Here is a 20,194-nt window from a genome sequence, read left to right as displayed (position 1 = left end):
GTACTCGACATTATATGTGAACAATGTATAGTAAATAATAATTTTAGATTTGAGGTTAATAATATGAAAAAGGTTTATGTATTATTATAGATATTAATTTGTATCCATAAAATTATAAAATAGTGGAATACTTAAATTTTGTATAACTTTTATTTATATTCAGTAATTATAATGAAATAAAAACAGTATTGATTAACAGAACTCAATAGAAGTTAAACTATTATTAATTTATTCAATATTATTTTACAAACAGAAAGGTAGAATTGTAAATTCCTGTTACTGTGTAAACAACATTACTAAAGTGGCAGTTACAATGTGATGCCTCTAATGTATTATATGTTTCCTTGAAAATTTCCATTCTCAATTTGATCATTCCAATTTGTTATCCAACTATTTGGGCACATTGCAGTGTATACTTTTTTGAAATATTTACATGCGTCATAATCCTCACCATGTCGTTTTTTGCAACGTTGAAAGTCCACAAAACTAGTGTAACAATATCTGTATTCAAAATAAACAGGAATAAGCAATCTTATACATTAACAGTTTATAAGAATTAAAATACATCAATTTATGTTTTGTTTACCTTGTCTGGTTTTGATTTGGGAATCTTGGGTCATATGGTGCTGTGTTTGGTTTCAAATTGATGGGGGTTTCTAATGTTGCCGCGTTTCCAAGTTCTGTATATTTAACCATATTGATGCTGCTTAACAAGTTACAAGTTATTTAATGTATTATATTTATTTAAGTGCTATAATCTGTCACCCTCCCTTTTTCCCACAAGGCAAACTCTTTACATGTTTGTCTCTCGCTTTAGTCAGTTTGTCTCTTGCATCACATAGTACACTATCACAAACATTAATTGCTTCCTCACTGCAGTCCTTGTTCTTATTCTCATATTACATTAATAATGTTCTTTAACTCGAAATATTTAAGAAATTGGGATACTATGTATTTATAATTTTTGAATAACATATACTGTACATTCTATCTAGTAATTGAGAAAAGAAAAAGCTTCCTCATATTTGCATACATTTCTATAGAAGTTTTTCTTGGTAAACAATAAAAAGCTTTAATTCAAAGCTTTCATAAATTTTAAATAATTTTAGTATACATGGAGCTCTTTTTTAAAGTTGGTTAATAGCTATTCTTGTATATTTAAATACAACCATGATGTAATTAAGAGAACACAGCATCTTTTGAAAGCACATTCATTGTAGATAAAACGAAGTAACAAAATGGAAAATGGTTGAAAATAAAATCAGCTATTTAACCAATGGTCTTGTGTTATCTTCTTCCTGACAACAAACTTCTCTGTATTTTTTCACTTCAGCCATATAGAGTGACCAAGCATCCTTGGGTTGTTCAACAGTTTGTTCAGTCTTTGGTTTGGCAACCATTCCAGTTTTTAAAATTCTACCTCCTCGCCTCTTTCCTACCATCAAAGGTGGAGGAACAACAGTTTTTTCTTCCAAAACAGAAGTCGCCGGTTTTTGTGCAGGTTGCATTTGTTCCTGCATTTTTTTAAACATTTCCATAAAACTACCATCATTCTTAAAAGCATTAGATTGTGGAGGAACAACTGGATGAGATACAGATGTTTCTGTATTATCTTCAGCTGTATCTGACTCATACGATGGTGCTCTATGGTATCTGCGGCTTTCTCTACCTCTATGTCTATCTTTACTCCTATTACGACTGCGACTACGTCTCCTATCTCTGGAGCGCGATCTTCCTCTTGACCTAGACCTTGATCTATCTCTCCTGGAATATTTGCGCGATCGATCTCTATCTCTATCTCGATCTTTATCTCTATCAGGGGATCGAGATCGTTTGTACGATCTAGTTGGAGAAGATTTTGAAGTACTGCGTCTTCTTCTACGTCTGTCTTGTGGTGAGTCATTTCGGGAAGTTCTACTGCTTCTATACTCCAAGGGTGAAGGTGAACGACGCGACGACATTCTGTTTTTGTACCCATCATATGTTGTATAACTTGCACTATACATAGGAGGCGAAGGTGGAGCTGGTGGTGAATCTGTATTGGACTTGGAACTCCGTTCATGCCGTTTTGAATCCATTGTTGCCTCTCTCACCACGCTGAATGGACAGATGGACACCTATAAGGATAGAAACTGCCTTCTATGAGTACACTGCTCATTTCTTCTTATCAAGCCTTTATCTGATTGGTTTTAAATGTACGCGTATGCAAGAGACAAGTAGACTTATAGCGAGAGATCAAAATGTATTTAAATTGCCATTAATATAAACAAAATTCAATCAAAGCTAGGATTTTGTCTTCAGTAATTTCTATATATATGAACTTCATCCATTTATTTTTTTTACAATGCAATATATATTTTAAAAATTCAGCTTTGATTGTATCCTTATCTATATCTCTATATTTCATTATAAGTAATTATTTCAATTGATTAAAATTATTTTAATTTTATGTGGTTATATAATTCTACAATTCTTATACTTTGTTATATTATAATACAAATGATTATAATATTTTTAGAAATAGTATAATTTACATTATACACGATTATCAATCTAAATAATACGATATTATATAGTATACAACACTTATATTCATTTTTAGGTAAACGTATGAGATAACGTCAGATGTCTTAAAAATTAACGTTCAGTGTATTTCCGATGCTAATCAGAGTTTCCAAAAATTTAATCACGTTAAATTATGCTCGAATATGTATTTAAATATAAATTTTTCTTCTGATACTCTGGAAAAAGAAATGGTCAAAATGGAAAACAGCTTTATTCTATATGTCGTACGACATCATTATTTAATAAAGATTACCAAGATCAGCAATTACAAAAATATAAAAGGGGATAAATAGAGAAAGAGATAAAAGAACGTGAAATTTGATAGAAAAAGCTTATCCAAAACTAAATAGGATTTTCAATTAGCATATAAAATAGTTGTCGTAGAGAACATAGGTAAAATTCCTTTAAAACTTTCTTAAATATTTCGTCGACTACATTAATTGCCTAAATAGCCTATAATTACACGAAATATCTTTATATAAAATACCTTAATCAGCCGTGCAATTGAAAACAAAATGGCCACTAGGCAAACTGCGCCAATCCGTTACGTCATGTACACCTAGGACAGTTAAAGCGTTAAAACTGATTCTGAGATGAGCTATGTGTTCTAGAGCGAAGAATATATTTCTAAGTTTCTCCGATAGAGTTCGCTCAAAATTTGCCTATCTAATTTCTTACCAAGAAATCTTTCTATTATTAACAAAAAATATAGTCGATCTGTTTGATGATATGACTCATTTTCTTTTTTATAACCTATAAAATACAAATTGACTTTAAAAATGTAATTCATATATTTATATGCATATATAATATATAATAGTATAAATAATTCAAGTAAATATTTTACAAACACTTATAACAAATATATACGTATATAGAATCATTCGTGAATTTTTTAAATTATTATAGTTTATCTATTTTCTGGTAAATAAGTTATATCGGGAGTATGATCATATAATTGAATCCTCGACACTCGCTAGGGACAAGCGTCTGAAAATTGAATCGTGTCTGGTTGTGAAAAATCAACATGGAAGGTCAATAAGGACCTCGTTTCTATGAGACAGACAGAGATGAATAAAATATATTTCTCTCTGTCTGAGACATTTATAATATGTTAGGCATGCGCAGAACGGGAATCTTCTTGTCTTCCATGTTGATTTCTCGTAACTAGTTAGGACTCAATTTTCGGACGATATTCTACATATAATTATCTACATATAATAAAAAATATGAAACCTATCAGTAAAAAGTCAATCAAGAATTTCTAGGGACATTTTAAAAATGGTTATATGGTTATGGTTACTCGTAAACTTAATTGCAAAAATAATGCAATCAGCACTTCCGCGAAGGTGGCGCTTGGTTCGTTTATTCACATCCGGTCTTCCATTTTCTTTGGTCATCGTCGCATATGATTGCGTTCTTGCTTCCTAACGTTCCTTATCGATCTTGCGTTTTCAGTAAATTGTTAAACATTTAAATCGTATGCGAGCGTTCGTTAGTCTGTACGTTATACACAATATCCTCATAGAGTTTTCAATTCGACCACCGTATTTTAGATTATCGAGTGCTAATGCGTGGTATTTCAGAAAGCTCACCGACTCGCGCAATGGCGGAGGATTTGGATGTCGAGGCAATGCTGGAGGCGCCATATAAGAAGGGGGTAAGGCTTAATTTTTTTTTCTTTACTTCTTTGTTTGTCTCGGTTTGCTCCTTCGAGATCCTGACTTTTTTTGTCCTATAAAGTCTACCTAATCTCGACGCGCAAGAATACAAATACGGCGCCGTACCATTCCGGGTATGTTTTGTCGTGTTGCGATCGAGAAAAATATGAATCGTCCTTTCCTTCCCATATATACATGTAGAACAAAGTACGCCCTTGTCTCATACCGACTATTGATCAATACCTCCGTTTTCTGTACTTATAGATGGTACGTAACATGTACCCTCGCGCTCGTAGGATGTTCGGCAGCGAGTTCCTAGAATGCACTTGAAATACGAGGTATTAAGAAAAGCCATCACTAACATCATTTTTACTTAATTCTTTTTTCTTTATCTATTTCTGATCTTTTTTTTTCTAATTTTTTTCTCAGAAATCGTAACGTTTATTATTTTACGACGTAGATAGAATTGTTACTGCCACCATTTTACGGTTATAGAGAGACAAAGGAAAATACACATGCAAAGTATAAAGGTTGTTTATATCAATTTATTTAAAACAAAACAGAAAAAGAAATGTAGAAATGAAAGATGGATTTGTTAGGTGCTGTTCTGCCATGTGCCATGCTATTCTATTTATCTTTATAACATTTATATGTGGTAAAATGAATCAACTTATTTGTGTAAGCATCAAATAGCTTTTATATGTAGAATCAATAAAATCGTTGTCTATAGTATTTTTTGCAGTAGAAGGGCATAATATTTATTGATTTTTACTATGTACCTTCGGCATTGTTAGGAGGAACAACAAAGGTATTTGTTGGATTTTAAAATTTCAAGCAGTTTCACATTGGCTGTGTTTTCTTTTAATTCATAGGAGTTTTATTTATACATCTTATTTATAATCATATATTGATTCCCTTTTAAGGGAATCGTATGTTGTTATAATTGTTTAAGATCTCTAAAATTAAAGGGGACAGTGGTATTAATGAAGAATTGTATTTTAACTGTTATGAATATTTGTGATATTAAATTACAATATATGTGTATAATACGAGAGATACAAAATAGTTCTTATTGAAAGTTCTACATGTTTCATAGACAGGGCAGATGTAATAATCAGATTTAATCTATTTAGCAATTTGAGATTGCTAAATATTTAAATGTTTTTCAATGTGTTATGTATGTTATTCAAAACTCCAAAAAATGTATGTTATTAAAGTCTACTTTTTTCATCATATGGTAGACCTTTGTTTTTAACTATATGACTACAATTACTAATGGTAGTCCACTAAGATGCTTATGGTGTTCTCATCTTTTGTAATATTTAAGATTTTCCATCAACATAACATTATTTGTCTCATTTAAAATTTGAATGTACATTGATATAGTACTTCACAAACAAAATGCATGGTAAATTGGCAAGCAGGAAATAAGTTATATGGTTCAAATGAGAAAATGTTTTGAAATTGTATAATCAATATTATTGAAGAATTGGTAATTGACTAGAGGATTAGTTTTATATTCATGGTAGATAAAAAGATATAACATCCGTAACATATACATGTAACACCATTATCATCATTTCATTGTATTAGTGCCATATACCATGTGTATGTTCGCTTTTAATCATGTGAAACATTTTCTCTGTACAGCTAAATCATCTTGTGGTATATCTACTGGAAGCTGCAAATGATCGTTGATCGTTTTGTTCCTAATTATGAGATAGTTAAATCAATTATACATGCAGGGGTTGTAGGTTAGCAATTAGGGTTCACATTTCGTGTTACATTAAAAACGTACTGTCTTTGATGAGGGCTCTCTTTTGCAGAAGAAAAAGGATGTGTGGTTGGCCATTGGTAGTTTAAGACCAAGGCATGCTCAACCCAAGATTGCAATGCTTTCCTAAAACCCGATAAAACGATTGGTAAGTTTGAGCCAGGTGTGTGCGAGGCGTCGCAACACTATGCTCGCCCCGTTTCTCTCTGTCTCTCTCTCTCTTTCTTCTCTGTGTCCTCATCTTAGCCCCCTCAGACCAATATAATCTACCTGGAAAAAGAGAAAGAGCACGAGAGTGCATCACCATCCAGCAGCAATAGATCTTCGATAACAGTGTTCAAAGGAGAGTTATCTACATGGTTACAAAAAATTTTTTTTAACAGAAGACAGAACTTCATTATTGAGACATATTTTATTTTGAAACTATTGTCAAAATTTAAATTGTACAATATGTACATAGTTTATCTTTATAAAATTTACTAACGTTCTATGATTTGCTTTTTGTCCCCTTGTTCGCGCGTCCCTGCCACATCGGCTGGCTGGCATGGCATTCAACTGTTTGCTGTTCGTAGGAGCAGGACTCCTCATCCAAAGACAAATCTTCCAAGGAGAATGGGTCTAGCCGTAAATCATCTGGGTAAGCATATTTCACTTATTATAATCAATTTGTAAACACAATTTGTGCTTACTATTAGAATTAATATTTGAACCATTAAATCCATTAAAATATATAAATAAATGTTTTATTTCTACAAGTAACGGTAATGACTTTACGTGTCAGTAACGTATGCTACTGAATGGCGGTAAACAGAAGTGATAATTAACCCTTTGAGTGCTGAATACTCGCGGCCTATGCCGTCCGTACGGACGGCGCGCGTCTAGCGCTGACGACCGCTGCGGACGGAATACTTTTTCGTTAGACTGAACTCTGTTGATTGACTATTCAAAGAGCAAATCGTAATAAGTTATAGTAATTCTTTTGCACGAGATTAAATGATTCAAGAGCGTTATTTTTTAGTTATTTTTAATTATTTATTATAAACATTGAAATTTACAGTTAACTAGAATTTGGGTAATAAACTAGAAAACAATAAACTAGAAAACTAAATTTAGTAAATATAACACAAGTTAATAATTTAGTTGTGTGTGAAAAATTCAGTGCTTGAAAAAACTAAAAAAACCAGATGTAGGATTTTCTTACAAGTGGTGACCACTTCAACAATAACGAGGCACTATTGGCATTTGTTTACTGCCGTAAGGAATGCATTTATATTTATTTCACACAAACGTAATAGTATTACTTCTGCGTAGGTGTTCGGAAAAATTGAAAAACCCATACATGCGTCCTTAGTCCATGCTGGGCACTTAGAGAAGGCGCATATATATGTCCTTAGTCCACACCGATAGCTTTCGCCAGACACCTATATGCGCCCACAGCACTCAAAGGGTTAATCATGCTCAAACGTGCGCCTTTAATTTGTCATTGATTTTTGTTGCAAACCCTGGATGTTTTGTTATCCGTCGTTTGGATCTCATAAAAAATTGTAGTTTATCTTGGTTATCCAATAATAATAAGTCTTGCTTCACGATTACTTATCTAGAAATTACTATAATTTCAGTAAAAATGTAATTTCAGTAAGGAGCACAAAATAAATAAGTTTAATTATTTCGTTTATGTTATATTATTATGTGCATTTTTTTATACAATACTATTATAATAGTTGTTTTTATTAACTGAACAAATTTAAGTAAAAATTACATCTGATGAAAAAACATGAATGAAGAAGTAAATGGATTGAATTTTTTGAAATCCTTGTTTTACGAGAGAAATATCTGTTAAAAAAATTTATTGAAGTATTAGATTTTTTAAATTAACTTAAAATTGAATTTTAATGCATGATTTATAATATGATAAAACACATGTGTCTGTAAATAAACTACTTTATCTGAACCTTTAGCCTTATAGATTGCAATACATATTCGATTGTATGTGAATATTTCAAATTAGTCATTTGGTACATACATATAACTGTTTGAAGTTATATTCTCTTTGTTATAGACCCCATACAATTAGTGTAAATGCTGGTTAGTTTCATAATTCCAAAGGTTAGACCTGAAGATGGTAAGTATTTAGGAAGAATATCTGTGCTACGGATTATGTTAAAAATCTGAAATGTAATAAAAAAGGATCATTAAACAAAATAGAATATGATGATTGAAACATGCAATAACACTTGTACAGATGTTACATTTTATAATATATTGATTGGGTTATTTTTATCACATGTGTTTAATTATACAATTTAATGAAAAATTAACCCTTTGCGGACGGGACGGTTCGAAGTCAACCGTACCGTGGGGCCGAGCTGCTGCCGCAATGGTCATTTAAAATTCCTGAGATACATATGTGACTCTTTCGGTTCTATCAGTTGTTTGGCCAAACACATATATTAGTCCCTCAGCTAAATTGATGGTTTACGCAGAACACATATATGCGGCGGCAATCCGCAAAGAGTTAATATTAGGGTTATTTACTTATTTGATTATTTATATCAGTTAAGTCGTACTGTGAAAATAAAAGCTAATTTTAGAAACTTTTTTACCACTAAGGGTTCGGATTAATAAGTGGAAATATTACAATTTAAAAAATTACATTGTACAAATTAAACTTAAAATTATCAAGTTCCGTCTATTATTTACTCAGATTTACTATATCATGTACATACATCATGGAATACAAATTAGTTTTATAGGTTTTATTAAAATAACTTGTTAGTACACTTTATTGGTTTCGTTTCTTTACAGGAAGAGCAAGCATCGTTCTCGTTCCCGCTCTCGATCACGGGACCGTCGGGAGAAAGATCGTCGCGATCGCGACCGAGATCGAGACAGAGATCGAGATCGTGACAGAGATAGAGAGCGCGATCGTGATCGTGATCGTGACCGTCGACGTAGATCAAGATCAAGAGATCGAAGAGACCGCGATAGAGACAGGGATAACAGCGATAGAGATAGGGATCGACGGGATAGAGACCGAGATCGAGACAGAAGAAGGAAGCGATCCCTCACACCAATTACACTTCCCAGAGCAAGACTACCATTTGGAAAGGGTGTCAGTCCCCTTGGCATGTAAGTTTGCATGAATTCATTATTTGGTAGAAATTGCAAAATAGCCTAAGAATATAAGAATAACATATTCCAAAATTTAAAACTTTTCTACAAAATATTTTAAAGCATGAAACTTAGGGTTGCATCACGTTTGCGTCTATAATTTTTTGTGTGATAAATTTTAGAATGTCAATGTTTTTAATTTTTCGTGTCTTATATTCATTTCAGCAGAAATGATGAGCTAACACCAGAGGAACGGGACGCCAGAACGGTGTTCTGTATGCAATTAAGTCAGCGTATACGTGCTCGAGATTTGGAAGAATTCTTTTCGAGTGTGGGCAAAGTTCAAGATGTCCGACTTATCACATGCAACAAAACAAGAAGATTTAAGGGTATAGCATATGTAGAGTTCAAGGATCCTGAAAGTGTGACATTGGTGAGTTAATATATAATTTATATCTGATGTTATGTTTATTCTTATAATTATTTCATTATTTTCGTAGGCACTTGGTTTGTCGGGTCAGAAGCTTCTCGGTGTTCCCATAGTAGTACAGCACACTCAAGCTGAAAAGAATCGCATGGGTAATTCCATGCCAAATCTAATGCCAAAAGGTCAGACCGGACCTATGAGGTTATATGTTGGATCTCTACATTTTAATATTACAGAAGATATGCTTCGCGGTATTTTCGAACCGTTTGGAAAAATTGATAACATTCAATTGATCATGGATCCGGAAACCGGTCGAAGCAAAGGCTATGGATTCTTGACTGTATATATTAAAATATATTATAGATCATTCAATCATAATATTAGTACTTTCTTTAAAATATATTTATTTTTATTTTAGTTTAGAAATGCTGATGATGCGAAAAAAGCTTTGGAACAGTTGAATGGCTTTGAACTTGCTGGAAGACCTATGAAAGTCGGTAATGTTACAGAACGTACAGACTTAATACAGGGTCCATCTCTTCTTGACACAGATGAATTAGATCGAAGTGGTATCGATCTTGGTGCTACTGGAAGGTACAATATTCTTATATTGATCTTTTTTTTTTCATTTTAATAAGTTACTAATTAATATTAAAAATATTTAGGTTACAGCTAATGTTCAAATTAGCGGAGGGAACTGGGCTTGAAATTCCCCCTGCAGCTGCAAATGCACTAAATATGGCTCCAGTTATGTCAACACCACAACCACCTCCACAAGCTGCTCCTCCTATAGCAACACAGTGCTTTATGTTATCAAATATGTTCGACCCACAAAAGTAAGTCCTTGTAATTTTCTTAACATGTAACAGGCATATCTGTAGACCTAGTATTAGATCATTTCTTTTACCGGGGGAACGAATATGCTAGATAAATTATGTTATCTTAAAATATCTCCCATGCATATCATTATATGTATGTTCAGAAATGATAACGTAACACTACATTAAATAATTACAATTTTTTTAATAATTATGCAAAGATTAAATTCAAACAGAATGATTTTTCGTTTCAGTGAGACAAATCCGAATTGGGCCAAAGAAATTCGTGACGATGTTATTGAGGAATGCAACAAACACGGTGGTGTATTACATGTGTACGTGGACCAAGCCTCACCTCAGGGTAACGTTTACGTTAAGTGCCCGTCAATAGCGACAGCAGTTGCGGCTGTCAATTCGTTACATGGTAGATGGTTTGCTGGTCGAGTGATTACAGCTGCTTACGTGCCAGTTGTAAATTATCACTCACTATTCCCAGACGCGATGACGGCTTTACAATTACTAGTTCCGAGTGCTCCACGAAGGGGAATGTGATCTTAAGCAGTACGCATACGCCAATTACAAATATGTAAATTTTAGTATTACGTCTTTTCTTACTGGTAACCGAAATGAAATTTTTGTTACTGTAACAGATTCGTTTAAGTGTTGTTTCAAACCATACAGGTATTATTATCAATCACTAAACACATCTGCGTGACACTTTCATACATTCATAAAGATAACTATCTTCGTAAAGAGCTCTCATTCGATATTAGGGACTTTGACCAATTAGTACATGCTAAAAAATTGTTCTCAATAAATCTCTAGATGCTCTATTAGAGTACGAGAGTGAAATTACCCTTCAAATAGTTGTTCATTAATATCATACATGTACAATGATTTAAGAGTATTTACGTGTATTCACGTATCGAATTATATTCTAACAAATTCAGTATAACAAGATATCGAAAAACTTCATTGCCTTATTTCTTAAATATGTTATGTAATAGATCCTTACTTAAGTACTCTTTTTTATTACCTGTAATAACTATACAGTTGAACAACTTTCGACTCTTAACCTGTTAGAGTAAAATTAAAATTTAAGTAAATTTTGAAAAAAGAAAGATTAATAGATTGTAATTCTAATGCAAAGGCGTTGAAGGTCGTAATATATATACACATATAACAAAAAAATTATATATATATATACACACCTTTCTTTAAAATTTTCCAATCGTTAAAAAGATCATTAAAATATGCACAGTACACGTTCTTTATACAAAACCAAGTAGGCGGTGTTATATTAACAGAACGAATAGAAAAGTTTTTTTAGGCAGAGGTCTGCAGGTAATGAATTTCTTTAACAGGTATATCTTACTAAAAGCAATAGTACGATAAGCATTATTTCCAATATTTTTGAAAGCATAAAAAGATCATAAAATTAAACATTGAGGTACTAATTTATACAATAGTTTTCCATATATCTATTTAATTATATATAATGACCTTTCGAATCATAGAGTAATTTAATAGTTAGCCGAATTTTTAACATTGTACTATCTAAAGAAATAAATTACAAACTAGTATTTTTCGTTGTGAATGAATAATTAATATTATGTCAAATCACTTTAAGTCAATGAGATAAGAGAAAAGGTTCTATTTAGATATAGAATTTTAGCATTGTGAAACTTATGGAGCATCATAAAATTGTTTTTTCAAAGCTTATTATAACTGTTATATGGAATTAAATAGACGATAAAAAAAAACAAACTTTATTTACCCTGCAAGCCTCTGTTAGTTTAAAAAATCCATTATAATATAATCTATGTAAAAAATTTTGTAAATTATCACCGTTCATTCATATATGTAGTGATACTACTACTATTTCATATTACTAAAATGTGGATGTACACTTTGGTAATCATAAATTAAAAAATTAATGTGATAGTACTATATGGATGTGAAATCCTCTTCTAGAATACAAATGTAAATGCGCAAACAATATTTCTTTAACTTTATTCGTTTATATATGGAATAATTTAAGTAGATTGTAGTATACATAAGGTAAGGTTTTCATTTCTTATTTTAGATTAGAATACAAAGATTATTTTTTAACTATTCGCTGTATCGTAACTTCAATTACAAATACTATTTTGAAAAACACTGAAAAGTAATTTTATTGTGTACGTTTTATAAAAATTCTACAAAAGGTTGAAATTATTTAATAAATTAATAATAACTGAAAATTTACATATTTTTATATTTCGAATCACATATAATCAGATTGAATCTCTTGAGAGGAGATATAACAAAAATATTAAAAAATGATACACTGTTGAAATAAATTGAAGAATATTAATCGAGTGCTATGTATTGTAGTATTGGGGAAATTTAGGTATAAATTTTTCCTGATACTGTTTATAATTTATTTACAATAAATAAACTATAAAGGTATTAATTAGACAGAAAACGATGGTTATTTAACTTGAACGAAATGCAACAATCGTATTTATTTCAACAACTCGACAACGCTAACAACTTACTCCTCGATTTCTCGACTAACTCTGCCTTCTTAGTCCAGTCAAAATAAACATTTCAAAGAACAAAAATTCCAACGGAGCTAAATTTTGGTAGAGACCTTGGGCACACCTGTAAAAATAAAGTGCCAAAAATCCCTATTGATTCCATGCGTGCTAAAAAAGTTATTCTACGTCAAAGTAAAGTTTTATTGAAAATATAACCCAGACAAAAATTGTAGATCATAAAATTATCTACAAAAATGTTCCTCATACTATTTTTGCTAAGAATCACCATTCCTAAGATATTACCATTCTAAAAGTTGAAGGAGTTGCATTCTACATGATATGCACACATTTCCACACCACCTATGAGGTTTCTTTTGAGTGTATATTCTCAAAATTGTATGGTTTAAACATATGAGATACAAATAGGCATTTTTATTTACATTAAGTGGCTGACTATGTATATATATGTGGTATTTGTGTGCATATCGTGTAGAATGTAACTCTTCCAACATTTAGAATAGCGATATCTTAGGAATGGCGATTCTTAGGGAAAAAAGTATGAGAAACATTTTTGTAGATAATTTTATGATTTGCAATTTTTATATGGGCTATATTTTCGATAAAACTTACCGTTTTCAAGAAAAATGTAAAAAATCCGAAAATTTTTACTTTGACGTTGAATAACTTTTTTAGCACGCACTATCTCGACTCATTCTCACTTCTCCATTGACACACTCTGATTTCTCGGTCAACGCTCTTTGAACCCAAATCGTCCTCCTCCTCTAGCGTTCTTTTTCCTTTCCTTAATCTCACCATGCCCACGCTCTGCAAGAACTAGGTGACCTTAGGCACATAGGCTTTTTTCCGATATAAACTAACAACTGAAGGACAAACGACACTGTTTTTATGATTCGATGGATCTCTAATCAGACTTTTTTTTTCACGATACTACAATATATATTTTTATTTTAACCATTTCAAATCAACACACAATGATATATGATCACTTGGTGACACTATAGATGGAAGACCCGTATATGCACTAAGTTCTGCTTTACTCGGCAATGGTATAACTTGTTCAACTGTTAAATAATCCGTTTGATAAAATATATAATCTAAACAACCAGAAAAGGTAGCTGTGTAATTTGTGTATTCTGGAGTACCACATGCACTAGACAAGTTCATGTTATGTTTAATAGATACATTTTGTACATGTTCTTCAGCATCTATGATATAATAGAATATGATTAGTATAAATCAAAGTTTATAGAAATTATTATATAAAAACCATAAAACTAACCAGATTTCCAATCGGCATGATCTTCTGGTATGTAATTTTGAGTTATTAATTGATAAACGCCACTTTCTGGGACACTGTTGAAGTCACCACAGTATAAAATACTAACGTTGCATTCGGGATTCTGTAAGTTTTTAATACATCATTAATCACATTAAATATTTTCATTCCACAATTTTCATTTGATTAAATTTTTGCAGGTACCTCCTCTTTCACTTTTTTGGCAAATGTGCGTAAATATGATAAACCATAATATGCTTGTAACAAACGTATATGATCGGCTGTTGCACGGAAATATAAATGTGTATTACCAACAATTAAAATTTCAGGATTTTCTTTAGATCGAAGTGTTACTGTCTATAATGCATTATATATATCATAAATAATTATTAATAAATCATATTTAATTATAAAGTGTAATTATTCTAGTACCTGAATAATCGTATTTCTGTTTAAGAATGTTTGCTTTACGCGGCTGTTCTGAATTTGCGTCCAAACAGTATTAAATTCATCTAAATGTATGCCTTGAGAAATAACCTTGTAATCACAGGACAATTGATCAAACCTGTCCTGATTATAAAATATTGCGAGACCTTCCCGTAAATCATTCTTTAAATTATATATACTACTATAGTTTAATATACTTAAAGACATTTGCAAATCATTTTCATATACTGAACTATCTACTTCTTGAAGACATATTATGTCACTATTGTATCCTGTAGAAAATTGACAATACCATTTATATCTTTTTATTTTCAATTTAAAACATTGATATAATCTAGTTAAAAAAATACCTATTAATTCTTTAAGAATTAGTAATTTTCTATAATCCATAGATAAAGCATAATGTGGGCAGTATGGATATAAAGTTTCCTTAGAGACAGAAGTTTCTGAATATACATTTGCTAATATATTGTATGAAGTTACTCTGAAACTAAAATTTCAGTTTAACAATTATGTTAAACGAATGTAATTAAATTATATTTCCACTTAAAACTTACCTTTTACCTGACAATTTATCTTTAGTAAAAGCATGTCTGATATTAAAAAGACACAAGCCAGGTCCAACTTGTACAGTATTATTTGATACAATCTCTGTTAAAGGTCCAGATTCTATATTATTCTTTGGAATACATGATAATTTCAATCTGCATCCTAAATCAGAAGAACTTGGAACATATAAAAATCCTTCTCCTACAGGTATCCACTTATTCCTTTCATTTTTATACCAGTTAAAAATTGATTTTGATTTGTCTATATTTGTTCCTTCAAATTTAGAGGGATAAACTGGAAAATCAATTAAAATGCTCGATGGTAGTTCTATTCTGATAATGGAAGGTACATTTTGCTTTAATATATATTCCTCATCATAAATGACTAATTTTATGTCCGATGAATTGTTTAAGATTGTTTGACATGTGAGATCACCATTAAGGACAGAGTCATTTCTTAAAAATTTTACATTATTTCCATTGTCTCTTTCTAAGCTTTCTATGGGTATTACACACTTGTTCTGCTTTTTCAATCTTCGATAAACTTTTTCCTTTAAATGTACATTAATACTCTTATCTATTCTTTGAACAAAATTATTTATGGGTTCGTCCACTTGTCTGTGAAAATTGAATTGTCTATCGAAGTTTAATTCGGGATTGATGTAACGTAACGACATCTTAAAGTTCTTACTTCCCTCTTCGTGAAATAAAATAGCTTCATTCATGTTTAATCGTGTCACTATTTGTGAGTAATTTTTTAAAAATTGTTGATGAATTGTTGAAATAGGTAAAAGAGGGGTTAGGCACCTTAAATGCAAAATACGATTTAAAATTGACATTTTACAGAAACATAATTTTTATGTATTTTTTTATATAGAAAATCTATGCTTTTTTGTGAAGAATTTGTAATATAAATCTTAAAAACGATGAATATACGTTTGAGCAATAAAAGCTACTTGCCGAAATTATTTTCTTACTGCCAGAAAACTATTGTGTGTTCGAAACTATTAAAGTGCCATCTGTCGTCATGATATGAATGCAAGTTTATTAAATATATGTTATTAATGGTTGATTACATTAGTTATATATTACATCGGTAATGTTGGGAATGACATTAAAGTGGTAAGGGAAGTCTATAATGTGTAACATAATAATTAATATGTACATATGTATAATATATAGCTCGTCTGTACCATAATCTGTGCAGAATAAATCTTACATCATGGAGAAGGTACAGGACTGTTTGTGTTACATACATGCAGGCATACAACCAACGATACAACGGCTTTCCACATCTGTGATACCTTAGCCAAGATACAAAATATACGTGACATGCAATGCTTTTTCGTATCCCATGTTTTTAGAGATCACTTATGAATCATGGACATAGGAATATATTACATGTTGCGCTATCGATTCAATATAGTACCGGCTTGAATTAAAATTAAAGTTTTCTATGAAATTACTAATAAAATATAGAATAAATGTATGTATGATTTCTCAGAAGCTCCTTTGAACTTTCGGTCATTGAATTGTTGTTTAGTGGCGAAGTTCAGAACGTAACCATCTCTTAGTAGTTACGTAGGCCACCGTGGAGTTTTAGTCGGTAAGAGTCCGACACTATCCCGTCGATTCTCCCAAACAGCGGTGGGGTATCCATGAGGATTTTCCGACGTAAAACAGAAAAGTATTGTTAGTGTTTGTTTATATAAGTGTGCTAGTACTTAATGCATGTATCATCAATTCTCAATTGGTGAAAATCATATTTAACTGCTAACAATTTAACATATTAACCATTTATTTGTATACCATATTTTACACAATAAAACATCTTTATCACGTAAAATGCAAAATATAGATAGAAATAAAATTCTCTAAAATTAAACAATTTTATTCTAATCTATTCTGATTCACTTCCAATCCAAAAAATATCAATCAAGGATTAAATGTAGTAAGGTGGATAAATAGAAAATAGATGGGTAGAAATAGCGTCTGATATTGAATTACACAGTTGTTTTAAGATTTAGTTTATTTTTATTTTCAGAATTAGTTTTTCGCGTCGGTATTCCTTAAAACCCTTTTCGTTGTTTGTTTCGCATAACAATCAAGGGATTGGTCGTTTTACAAACGTACGCCGGGGGAGAATTTTGTTTTTATAAATTGATGTTTTAAATGAATAAATTGTTGTGCGTAAAAGGAGGGTGGGTGGGATCGTGTATTGGGAGGGCTTCCGCAGCAATCTCCACACCTGTGAAACTCGGGCAATCAGTATTATTTCATATATGATTACTAATCGCATTACAGTACGTAATACAATCATTAATTATGTAAAAAATAATACGAGCTGATTGGCTCGCGATTGTAGTTAGCTTTATTAAATAGTTTCTGTATGAATAGAGATGACGTAGGTTTTTACCTTGTAGTTCATTTTGAGTAAAATATCATTCTCAAAAGCTTAAAAAGTTGTCATTGTATTCTTTGAAGTTTATCTTATGATAATATATACGTTGCATATAATTCTGCGTAAGAACGAACAATTATTAGACATAGTCATATTGTAATTGTAAGATATCGATTGGTATCATCGGAGCGACCAAGTTCTTTCCGATGATCAGTTATGAAACTCCACGTTCGATGGATAAGGTAGAATAGGTAAAATCTTGTCAAAACTTGTGTTATTGGTAAGGCTGCGATTTTGTGTTCCCCAGTTTATTAACTGTCAGTATTGTCTGTATATAACCGTATATAACTGTATATAACTGTCAGTATTTTTCAACGTCTGAGTTTTTATTTATCTTAACTTTTATTGTCTTAATCACCTCTTATCGAAAGTTTGGAACTTCGGTAAAAATAAACTTTTACACTTTGCGATTATACGAAGTAAGATGGGAAAGCACTTGTTTTTAATTTCTTTTTGTTTCATAATTTTATAGGATCTCTCCTATTCTTTTTATTTGATTAGTTTATAGTTTCATAAATTCCCTTCTATTCTCTCGGTTCGCAAGATCTTCGCAACATCTTCTCAAGATTTTTCTTCTTATTGATCAGATATGTGTCATATGTCCACAATACCTAGAAAATAATACATTTTTGTTGCGCGTTGTCTGATCGATATTACTGTTCCGAAAGAACATCTTTTGCAGCAGCTTCATACTTTTGTGTGTCATTGTTTTATTCACAGCATATTAAAAACTTAGAATGCGATGGTAAAGTAGGTATTCCAAATAGTAAGATGAAAATTCAAGAGAGAAATTATCGATCTAGTTTTATCAAGTTTTGTCTAGTCTAATTGTCTAATCGATGTAATCATCATAATTTTGCATATTTAGATTTAGTAGAAAATTTTCAAATTACTATTCAATTATTTCTCAATACTTCTTTACTTAATTGTGGTATGAAAAATTTAATTATTAATTAATAATTTGTTATCCTGTTGCGACCATCCAACTGTCATCCATTACCATCCAATCAGCCATCGACCAGCCCAGGCAGAATATTTTTGATCTTTTTAAGTTCAATCTGTTGGGAACTGAAATTAAATTAAGAGATATTTCTGTAATCTTTCTCCAAAGTTTTGCCGCAAAAAAATGTCTGAAATTTCAAAACAGTTAGCAAGAAAGTGATTGAACTACTTCTTAAAAATAAAATGATCCAAAGACAGACTGTTGTTGTTTTCAATGTTCCAAAAATGACGAATGTGAAGGTTGGGCACACATTGGGTGCACAGACCGAGAAAATATTAATTATTTTATTTGTGTACATGTGTACAAAGATAGGATTTGAATAAATATTTTTTTACATTATTAATCATTTAGATAAAAAATTTTATTAATTAAATAATTGATTGATACCGGATGACAATTTTTCGCCTGTTGCAAATTACTACATTATATCCGTCATCGATCGGTCGTTGATCGTGACGTTGTCGTTAGGTGATGGCTCGTGCTATATGTTATATATTCACCCTTAATCGTATTGAAATATTATATTATTAGCGCACATTGATCAGTTACAACCGTTATAGTGAATCACTTATTCATGATAGTTAACTTGGATTCGAGTGTTTCATCGTATGTAATGATATGAGTGATTATCAGTCGGTTATTGTAGAAATTTGCTTTTTCCTGTTTTTAAGATATTTATTTTGCTGGTAATTGATATAGGAGGGTTTTGATATTTGAGACTTCTCAAAGTTGTAACGATAAAAGTATATGAATGTACATGATTTAGTATGTCGATTCAGTATATCAGATGTCGATAGAACGATATTCTCCTCGCTCTAAGTTTCAATTTGTTTTTCTTTGCAATCGTGCGTATCTTTATTTAAGGTTGGCATTACGTTAAAAGCCGGGAAGATAGGTGTTGAGAGTTGTCGATAATCCAGAATTCAATCGGTGGTTTACATAGTAGCGATACCGTTATCATTCGCTTTTACAGGATTATACGGATCTTACGGATTTGTGGTGACGATGGTGGCAACCTGGTGGTAACGTAACATTGCGACGTATGTATTAGGTGTATGCCCTTGAAGTATATGTATAGAAAGGAATGTCCAATCTTGCAAGATGCTACACTATTCACGATATTTTGAATTAACTCCTACGAATATAGATATCCCGGGCGTTATATTGGAAACCGATATTCATGACCCTTACTCTTCGAGTACCAACGTGTACGTAGCCGTATCTTCTCTCTTGTATCTTTATTCGATGCTAGCGTTGCCAAAGGTCGCTCACCGATTAGTTTATTTTCAACTATCGACCTATCCTACCAATATTTCGTTAACGCTTTCAAACACTTCCATTTCAGTAATTAATTCTACAGTTTCTTATCAAATCTTGAGAAAAACGTTAATTTATCGAAGTCGGTTGCTTTTATCTCAATAGATACGGTTTTAATATGATCTACTTTTTTTTTTACAGCTTTCAATCTGTCCACTCGGACATTACAAAAGCAGAGGAAATTTTCAACCAAGCATGTTTTTATGTTTATCTGGCATCGTACTTTCTTTTTTTTGCTTTTGT

The 20,194-nt window shown here is 31.5% G+C and overlaps 3 protein-coding genes across 9 annotated transcripts; 1 reads left to right on the top strand and 2 right to left on the bottom strand.

Annotated features, from left to right (window-relative positions):
- Positions 1 to 208: 208 nt before the first annotated feature.
- Positions 209 to 3,201, bottom strand: LOC100649217 (cytochrome c oxidase subunit 6b-3). Of its 3 annotated transcripts, none has more exons than XM_020864812.2 (3): positions 3,053 to 3,201; positions 587 to 703; positions 209 to 501 (listed from the first exon to the last, which is right to left on the bottom strand). In XM_020864812.2, exons 2-3 carry the CDS (start codon positions 694 to 696, stop codon positions 333 to 335), a joined length of 279 nt encoding a protein of 92 aa, XP_020720471.1. In that variant the 5' UTR covers positions 697 to 703; positions 3,053 to 3,201; the 3' UTR covers positions 209 to 332. The 3 variants fall into 3 exon arrangements, with proteins under 3 accessions (XP_020720471.1, XP_020720472.1, XP_048264868.1); XM_020864813.2 differs by having other exon boundaries at positions 587 to 706; positions 3,053 to 3,168; XM_048408911.1 differs by lacking the exon at positions 209 to 501 and having other exon boundaries at positions 608 to 2,117; positions 3,053 to 3,181.
- A 708-nt stretch (positions 3,202 to 3,909) lies between these two features.
- Positions 3,910 to 13,018, top strand: LOC100649337 (RNA-binding protein 39). Of its 4 annotated transcripts, XM_048408910.1 has the most exons (10): positions 3,934 to 4,067; positions 4,152 to 4,225; positions 4,491 to 4,564; positions 6,573 to 6,637; positions 8,806 to 9,129; positions 9,337 to 9,544; positions 9,612 to 9,878; positions 9,957 to 10,132; positions 10,204 to 10,374; positions 10,611 to 13,018. In XM_048408910.1, the coding sequence occupies exons 3-10, from the start codon at positions 4,547 to 4,549 to the stop codon at positions 10,906 to 10,908; spliced, it is 1,527 nt and encodes a 508-aa protein (XP_048264867.1). In that variant the 5' UTR covers positions 3,934 to 4,067; positions 4,152 to 4,225; positions 4,491 to 4,546; the 3' UTR covers positions 10,909 to 13,018. The 4 variants fall into 4 exon arrangements, with proteins under 4 accessions (XP_003397899.1, XP_012167603.1, XP_012167602.1 ...); XM_003397851.4 differs by lacking the exon at positions 4,491 to 4,564 and having other exon boundaries at positions 3,910 to 4,067; XM_012312213.3 differs by lacking the exon at positions 4,491 to 4,564 and having other exon boundaries at positions 3,932 to 4,225; positions 9,340 to 9,544.
- A 663-nt stretch (positions 13,019 to 13,681) lies between these two features.
- LOC100649538 (2',5'-phosphodiesterase 12) lies at positions 13,682 to 16,208 on the bottom strand. Of its 2 annotated transcripts, XM_012312218.3 has the most exons (7): positions 16,131 to 16,208; positions 15,180 to 15,977; positions 14,973 to 15,112; positions 14,608 to 14,894; positions 14,380 to 14,532; positions 14,179 to 14,299; positions 13,682 to 14,104 (listed from the first exon to the last, which is right to left on the bottom strand). In XM_012312218.3, exons 2-7 carry the CDS (start codon positions 15,893 to 15,895, stop codon positions 13,842 to 13,844), a joined length of 1,680 nt encoding a protein of 559 aa, XP_012167608.1. In that variant the 5' UTR covers positions 15,896 to 15,977; positions 16,131 to 16,208; the 3' UTR covers positions 13,682 to 13,841. The 2 variants fall into 2 exon arrangements, with proteins under 2 accessions (XP_012167608.1, XP_012167607.1); XM_012312217.3 differs by having other exon boundaries at positions 15,180 to 16,182.
- Between the last annotated feature and the right edge of the window lie 3,986 nt (positions 16,209 to 20,194).

Source organism: Bombus terrestris, chromosome 9 (genome assembly GCF_910591885.1).
Source record: "Bombus terrestris chromosome 9, iyBomTerr1.2, whole genome shotgun sequence".
NCBI classification, from domain to species: Eukaryota; Metazoa; Arthropoda; class Insecta; order Hymenoptera; family Apidae; genus Bombus; species Bombus terrestris.
The sequence above is the reverse complement of the archived record's forward strand: the minus strand, read 5'-3'. Positions and strand labels throughout refer to the sequence as shown.